Consider the following 8147-nt stretch of genomic DNA (forward strand, 5'->3'; position numbering starts at 1 on the left):
CGAAAAATTTTATTCTTGAAAAAACGATCATATTTTATAGTAGGTACTTTAAACTGTACTAATTATCTTTTTCGTAAAGTTATTAGTTTATGCAAAAAATGCTTATACACCCCGTATGTATATAATTATTATCAACTATGCGAACTTGTTGGTAAGCAATAAAACAACTCAACACAATGTAAAAAAATGCTGAAAAAAAATCAAAATTATGACTCTCATAACGAGTAGAATTTTGAAAGTAAGTTCAAATAACATAAAAAATACAATCTCATTAGATAAGTACTTAATGAACTGATATAAATGAACATAAATTATTTTACTGCAATATTTATAGTTCTGACAATTCAGATAACACGTTTGCTACCACACCCAAAAAATAGCAAACAAAAGTACAAGTTTACTAATTTTTGGTTCGTAAATGCTTTGTCGTAAAATAATAAAAGTTTGCAGATATCAATTTATTGTTGCAGATTACAGGGGAAGATAAGCGTAGATAAGAGCCTACTCCAAAATGTAAAGATTAGGCAATCTTACAATTACTAAAATTGTGAATCAGTTTGGTGACGAAAATGTGATGTGACTTTTTCCCTAATTTTAAAAAATGGAAATCAGTTGGAAGAACTTAATTCATTTCAAATGGTTCAAACGTTTGTATTTCTTGTACATTTTCGGATTTGTTGTAAGTTTGCGACCGACCATCCCATTCCATTACGAATTTCTCCTCGCTAATGAAAACTTTTCGGAAAATGACGTGAAAGAGGACATTTTGCCGGTTTGGTTTTACAGCACTGCGGTGCAACTCCTCCCTGTGTATCTCCTCATGGAGTATTTTAAGTTCAATCCATTCATCATCATCTCCTCTCTTACTGGTTTATTGGCAACGTGTTTGTTTATTTGGACCGAAACCTGGGCGGAAGTGCAAGTGGCACAGGTATGTTTCAATTTTTGTTTCACAATTTTCAAAAATAAAAATAGGCTTTTTACGGAAGTATGTCTGCTGCGGAAGTAGCTTATTTCGTTTCCATATACTGTCATGGGGATGAGAAAAATTTTCAACGTCTTACGTCGTATGTGAGAGCAGCTCCTTTGCTTGGAAGGATTATTGCAAGCCTTTTGGCGCAACTTCTTGTCTCGCAAAACTGGTTTTCTTACAAGGAATTGCATTATTTTAATTTAGCAGGTAAGAGATTTAACTTGCAAATAAAAATTTATTGTAGTGAAGTGTAAAAAAAGTTATTTTGTTTAAAAAAAATCACTGAGATTTGTGGTTCTTTATTCAGGAAATTGTGACTTTTCTGGAAAATATCGAAAAATCACTATTGGTGGAAAGCCGTTGAATAATGAATGAAATATTATTCTTTTGTTTGTCACCATTTATTTAAGAATAACCTGACATAAGAAATACATTCTTCTTTTTTACAAAACTATTTAAAATTTTCAGATTTCATTTTTTGTGGTGATATTATCATACTAAATATCATTACTGAAGAAAAATATGAAACTCATAAACAAAAATGTAGTGTTACAAAACGTTTTGGTAATTTTCTCATTTAAAAACACAATGAGTACTTAGAACAAAATTTTTTCATTAATAACTTAACCTGCTTAATAGAAATATTTTCAAGATGGTGGCACTTCCGGTAGCAACTTTGTTGTTTTAAAAAGAAATAAGCTATGTTTTTATTGGTTTTTGGATACCCCGAGTTAATATTGACCCTCCTTATACGACCTAAATTCAGCAGTTTTTGAGATTTTCAGACTTTTTTGAAAATTTTTGGATATAACAAATAGATAACTTTGCAATTTTTAACTGTTATGAAATCGTATTTGAGCATTAAACAGAGAAAGATCCTATCTTTCCTTTGGTGGATTTATAATTTACAAAATATTAGTAACAAACCTTAAATGTAACGTTACATTTAGGAAATGAGAATAATTTTGAAATCTGTTCAATGCCAAAAATTTAATTTAATTTAACTTGAAAAAGTTAAAAAATGTATTAGGTATAAAACATATCTTTTAAATAGTTTTCAGTCTATCTTTCGAGGAAAGAATGACCGAAAAATTGAACTATCAACCTGCAATGATTTGTAAGTTTACCAAAAAACAAAATGCAAAATTTTGATTTTTAAAATACGATTTTTCCGAGTCTCTACAAATTATAAACTATTTCTAGTAGACAAACATTTAAAAACAGTGAAATCCGTCAAAATAACCAAATTATAGCGTATTAAGTAATTAAGTATGTATGTAGTATGTAAAAAAAACAAACTTATCCATTTCAAAATTAGACACAATTTCAATTTTTTACAAGTTTTGCTTTTTTTCTACTTTTTTATTTTTGCTTCAATTTTTTTAACAAATTATACATGATGATTGAAATGTTTTGATATAATAGAATACATATTTATACATATTTATTTTCTGAAACTAACAAAATTACATAAAATTATATGTATACCTAATGTGTACCTACCTACATTATTATAATACTTTTAATTAGTTTCAAAGAATCATTAATGTAGTCCTAGATACAATGAATATTAAAAACACATTTTTACAATAAAAATAATATTGTTTTTTTCTAAATTATAACAGGATGTAAAAATAAAAAATTCTTTCCGCTTTCCAACCTGTAAAAATTTAGAAAATACCGACATGTATTCAAAAATAAAATAATTAATTTGTTTTAAATGGAAAACTTTTTTATTTCAATAGCTCAAATTTTTCTTTTTTAATGGAATTTTTAGTTAGTTAGTTTTGCTTTTATGTTAAAAAAAAAACATTATTTTGTGGTGTTGTCCTTAACGTAGTTAGAATGTTTTTATCTTTGTATCTTCATTTTTCTAACATGAGTAATTTCAGAATAAAAACCACAGACAAACACACAAAAATTTGTAATCTGAAAATTTCAAATTTCATTTTTAATCAAAAATTAAAAAAAGCCACACATAAACGGATTGTCTATAACTATAGACTAAATTTCACTTTTTTTTTTCAATTTATCCCTCAACAAAAATGTTCCCTCCTAATTCAAGTACTTTTTTGTAGCGTTCATTTTCTCCATTATTGTGACAATTTTGCTCCCCCCAATTTACGAAAAACTGGAGAAACCCCAACCAGCATCCAACTTGAGTTCAATTCTCACAAATCTGAAATCCGCCTACCCCAACAAATACGTTGTGAAGTGGTCATTGTGGAGCATTTTGACGGTTTGTGGCTACACCCAAATTTCAGTTTATGTGCAACCCTTGTGGAAAATTCTCCAAAAGAAAAGCGACATTTCCCCTTTCAACGGTTTTTTAGAGGGAATTTACGCAATTTTCGCCCTCTTGGGTACAATCTGTGGAGGACATGCTCGATTTGACTGGAAATACACCGGCGATTTAATCCTCTCCATGACTTCTTTAGTGGAGGCGTTTATGCTACTTTTCATGTCACAAATTGAGGAAATTGTGTTGAATTGCATATTTTATGTCATTCTGGGGTTTTTGTATCACTTTATCATGACAATTGTGTGCGGAGAAATTGCGAAATTCGTACAAAAAGGCTGTTTCGGGTTAGTTTTCGGTTTCATCGCACTGATGGCAAGTATTCTAAGTTCTGTGATCGTATGCCTTTTAAATGATAAGATAGGACTGAGATTAGACACCCAATATTTATTTATGGTTTATGGTTATTATCATTTAAGCGTTTCAGTCTTGTTTATCATCATTGGGCTCAGTTATTGGTTCGCCAAGCACACATACCAGTAATTTTTTGTACTATTTAATTAGAAATAAGACTCAAAAATACTAGTCGAAAATTTTATTTTATTGAAAAGTCAGTGTAAAATATTAAAAAGCACAAAAGTAGTAATAAAACCGTAAACATCACATTTAAAATCGTATCAAATCACGCAAAAGGCGAGAAAAACATAGTTGACGGAGTCATCGTGGCGTTAAAAAAGCTGTGATTCGAGGAATCGTAAGCCCCCATTGGACTTGCAAAATTGCTGAGCGAGAAATTCGGCGGGAAAAACACCTGCGGCATCATCTGGGGCCCCATTGGGGCAATTGGGGTAATATTAGCACACAGAAAGTTGGGAGTATTTGGAGTTAAAGTATTTGAAGATTTCCTCAAATGGCCAAAGTTGGGCGCCACCTGGAAAACGGGCGAGTTTGGGGTGTGAGGACTGATCACAAAAACTGGAAGGTTTGGTGCCTGCTTCGTGGGGGCAATATCAATTTTCTTGTGGCGTGTTTGTGCAATGTCTGAGGCCGTTTTGCCCAAACAATTTTTCAGTGATGTGTCGGCATTGTATAACAGCAAGCGTTTCATGGCCTTGTTATTGGCCACAGCCACGGCGAACATCGCAGGAGTGATTGCTGAAAATCGATAAAGCCGCTGAAAAAGTGCAAAAAATTTGAGTTTTTACCTGTGAGAGGCGTCGCCGCGTTTGGGTCGAAACGACGCTCCAGCAAGTACTTGAGAATGCGCTCATGTCCGAATAAAATAGCCAAAGAAAGTGGAGAAAGGGTTTTCTCCAAAACTTGTCGGGAGACTCCCCCCCAGAGGAGGTGGTTTAAAAGACGCTCAACCATGTCAAGGTCACCACTTGCCACACTCATTAAAAAAACACTCATGCCTGAAATTCCACATTAGGAGTGATTTTTTTCAAAATGTTTCTCACCAAATTTGTTTTGTTTTGTCGTGTCGGCGCCATGGCTCAAAAGCAAGTCCACCGCCTTCGCATTCGAATTTCTCACAGCCATCATCAGCGGAGTCCAACCAAGATAATTTTCAGGGTCAAGTTTCTGTTTTTTCGCCACAATTTTCTCGATTTCTTCTAAATTACCCAATGCGGCCGCGTAGTGAAGCTTCGTATTTTTATCATCGTCAACTATTACCACTTTATTTTTTCTTATGTATTCTTCGTTTGAGGCCATCTTCAATACTGAATCCCCTCAAGCTTCCCACACTTCTTTTCATATCGAGGTTTTTTGTCACAATTTCTTTTACACTCTAACATCAGTTTTTTCACAAGTTCACAAAATTTTTAAATTTGTCACTAGAAATTTATTAATATAATTCTCTGAAACAATGACTTTGTTATTGTGGATCGCATTTATTTAACATCAAAATGTAAAAAATAAATTGGCGTTTAAAATTCGCGCTCATTTCTGCGATTGGTTGCAAATACGGCCATTGATCGTAAGGTTTTGTACACGATGTAGTCATCGTGGTTTTGTAGACCCTATAGTACTTTGGGGATGAGGGATTGGGTTAGAATTAGGAGTTTTTGGTGAGGTTTAAGGGGTGCACGGGAGAGGTTGTGGAGTACTCCAGAAGCATCGTATAGGTGCCCAAGTTTCTTAAAGGTGTTGATAGCAGAGACCATTGGGATTTTCTTTCCATGCAGTTGAAAGATCGGTTTCGTGCGGGGGATGAGGACGCCAGAGGCAAGTGTAGTGTTAAGAGCACAGCATTTGGACGGGTTGAATTTCATTCCTCTGGCTATCACGAATTTTTCTGTCGCATTCAAAAGAATGGGGACCTCGGTCTCGTCGTCTGATAGTAGGACGAGATCGTCAGCAAAGGCAAGGCATGACATCGCGTTTCCAGCGGACAGATGGGCGCCTTGACTGGAGGAGTTCAAGGATGCAAGTAGTTCGTCCATAACAATGGAGAATAGAATTGGACTAAGGGGGTCGCCCTGCTTTACCCCGCGCTGGAGTTGGAGTTCGCGCGTGAAGGATGACCCAACCTTGATGGTGGTGGTTCCTCTGAGCGTCTTCATAAGATAGTTGGTCATTCTCATCTCGACATTGACACGACACAGTGCTCTTCTAATAGAATGGTGGGACACTGAGTCGAAGGCTTTCGCAATGTCCAGAGAGACTAAGTTGAACCGTCTGTTGCTCTCGGTTCGTGAGCGGATTTAATGTTCAATGGTTAAGGCATTCGCTAGGGTACCGTCGCACTTGACAAAGCCCTTTTGGCCGGAGCGTAGTTGGATAGAGAGAGGATCCGATGAAAGAGCATCTGCGGGGCGCTACTGATGGTAATTGGACGTCAGTTGGAGGGGTTGAATCTAGCGCCGTCTTTATGGATGATAACAGTCCTGGACTTAGTCAGAGAGTCATAGTTACTCCCGCCGTTTACCCGCGCTTGCTTGAATTTCTTCACGTTGACATACTCAACCTACGTGAGCGCCCATTGGCCCATTTTAAAACCCCAGCAAACGTCATTTCGATAGGTTAAAATTTTTCAATTTTCAAACTTTAAAATCCCGAAAAATCACTAATAGAATATTGCAGCACGACGCAACTTTGTAAACCTACAATCGGCAATTAGTAAAATGTAAGTAAAATTGTAGATGCGCAAATCGAATCTAAAAATTTCAGTTTTAGAAGACCTGAAAATTCAACGGAACGAGATGCAGGGGTAGCCGACATGCTATGGTTTCTTAGATTGGTGAATTCAGTCTATCTATTTAATGTAGCGTCCAAACACCAGAGGCGTTCGCATCAAAATTTTAAAATTTTAGCGGTTGTCTGTGACACCTCTGATAGAAAAAATTAAATTTTGACGGTGACATCGTTCAAAGTGCTTATGTGTAGTTACGATTTTTAGATTTTTATTCAGTTATTGTGTACAGATGTGTGGCTGTGTGTACAAGTAAAGGAAGTTTTACTAACAATTTGTGAATTTTGTTGATGAAAATGTGGACATTGATGGGAAAAATATGAAGATTTGTTCCGGCCGACACCCTTTGTGACAAGAACTCAACAACTCAGACTGTTTATGCTTCCTTCTCGAACATAATTGTTCTAATATAATCCATATAAGTATGAAACCACCTATGTTAACTAATTTGATTCAATATCTTTAATAAATCACTTTAAGAAAATAAACTTATATTTTCTTTGTTTAATCTCTAATAAGATACCAGTAGCACTTATCTCCCTGTACTAAATACTCAATTAACATTATTTTTACCATTTAAAAAAGGCACATTTTGCTGTATAGTTCAGCGTCCAAACTACAGAGGCGCTGCTGAATACGAGTTCAAAAGGTTGTACATCAGTACGTCATCTATAGACCCTATATAAGTATTCATCTATGGTAGCCGACTAGTATAGCCCAGACCGTTTTCGATAAATTTTAGTTCTGGTCCGGCCATCAGAGGTCGCGATTAGCATTCTCATAATAAGTTTATTTATTTCTTGCGAATGTTATTTTTATTTTACATTTTCATTCAAAGGTAGACGATAGGTGTAGACACACAACATAAACAACAAATTTAGGTTCCAGCTTTTTTTGTTAGATTTATAATAAAAGAAAGAAATCTAATTTATCGGCGTGAAGTGTGCGGGATTGAAATTTGGAACAAGTTAGTCATGATTTCAAAATTTGAACTGTCAACGCAATCAATGAAAAAAACACAAAATTGAGTCTTGTTTGTAAAATAAATCCCTGGAATTTGAGGTAAAATTGATTTTTGTACTAATCTACGATAATAATTGCTAATTGTTTAGAATGAGTTTCCACAAACGAACTTGTTCTGCTGTGGTGGGCTGCCCATTTAAATCTGGGCTTCTCTTTCGGTTTCCGCGTCCGAAAAAGGAGCCACTTTTTGCCAGACTAAATTAAGAGCTCCAGTGTGTTCAAAAGTCTGTTCCCCAACTCATTGCGTTCTGTTAATATTTGTCAAGGTAAGTTCAGTTAAATAATAACATCACTTTCTAACTTTTTGCTAATTAAAGAAAGATACACGTACGAATATAACAGTGAGGAGTTGCGGGAACATGCGTCGTCGGTGTCGGTACCAAAAGTGGGTAAGATTTTAAAACTTCGGTTTTAATTCTTAACCCATAACATTCTTCAGATCAGATGATAATTGACCTTTCACCAGAAGTTACCAATACCTACATTGATCTGTCTTTTTCCACAACACAAAAAGGAGATGTAGAATTATCGGAAATGTGGTTTTATAGTCCACGAACAAGAGTGACTCCAGTGGAAGGTATAAATAAATACATACAGGGTACCAAACGGTTTTTTTTTTAATTATTAATGTAAATTAAAGTAATATAAAAAAATGTGATTGTATTTTAAAAATAAAATTTTGTCTAAAACGTGTATTTTGTATTTTTAATTTAGTT

The 8147-nt window shown here is 34.6% G+C and overlaps 2 protein-coding genes and 1 long non-coding RNA gene across 4 annotated transcripts; 2 read left to right on the forward strand and 1 right to left on the reverse strand.

The window, feature by feature from the left end:
- The first annotated feature begins 348 nt into the window (after positions 1 to 348).
- Positions 349 to 7108, forward strand: LOC123013371 (folate-like transporter 3). Of its 2 annotated transcripts, none has more exons than XM_044411846.1 (5): positions 349 to 410; positions 451 to 931; positions 976 to 1180; positions 3052 to 6342; positions 6387 to 7108. In XM_044411846.1, exons 2-4 carry the CDS (start codon positions 602 to 604, stop codon positions 3753 to 3755), a joined length of 1239 nt encoding a protein of 412 aa, XP_044267781.1. In that variant the 5' UTR covers positions 349 to 410; positions 451 to 601; the 3' UTR covers positions 3756 to 6342; positions 6387 to 7108. The 2 variants fall into 2 exon arrangements, with proteins under 2 accessions (XP_044267781.1, XP_044267780.1); XM_044411845.1 differs by having other exon boundaries at positions 6393 to 7108.
- Positions 3793 to 4979, reverse strand: LOC123013373 (ankyrin repeat and SAM domain-containing protein 6-like). The gene is made up of 3 exons (XM_044411847.1): positions 4673 to 4979; positions 4418 to 4627; positions 3793 to 4367 (listed from the first exon to the last, which is right to left on the reverse strand). Exons 1-3 carry the CDS (start codon positions 4926 to 4928, stop codon positions 3895 to 3897), a joined length of 939 nt encoding a protein of 312 aa, XP_044267782.1. The 5' UTR covers positions 4929 to 4979; the 3' UTR covers positions 3793 to 3894.
- Positions 7109 to 7115: 7 nt separating the features above from the next.
- On the forward strand, positions 7116 to 8124 carry LOC123013374. Its single transcript, XR_006413265.1, has 4 exons — positions 7116 to 7470; positions 7521 to 7697; positions 7749 to 7816; positions 7871 to 8124. It is a non-coding gene; the product is annotated as an uncharacterized LOC123013374 (long non-coding RNA).
- Positions 8125 to 8147: the final 23 nt, after the last annotated feature.

Source organism: Tribolium madens, unplaced genomic scaffold (genome assembly GCF_015345945.1).
Source record: "Tribolium madens isolate multiple individuals breed KSU strain unplaced genomic scaffold, Tmad_KSU_1.1 Scaffold_96;HRSCAF=242;Tcas5.2_LG5, whole genome shotgun sequence".
In the NCBI taxonomy this organism is placed as follows: Eukaryota; Metazoa; Arthropoda; class Insecta; order Coleoptera; family Tenebrionidae; genus Tribolium; species Tribolium madens.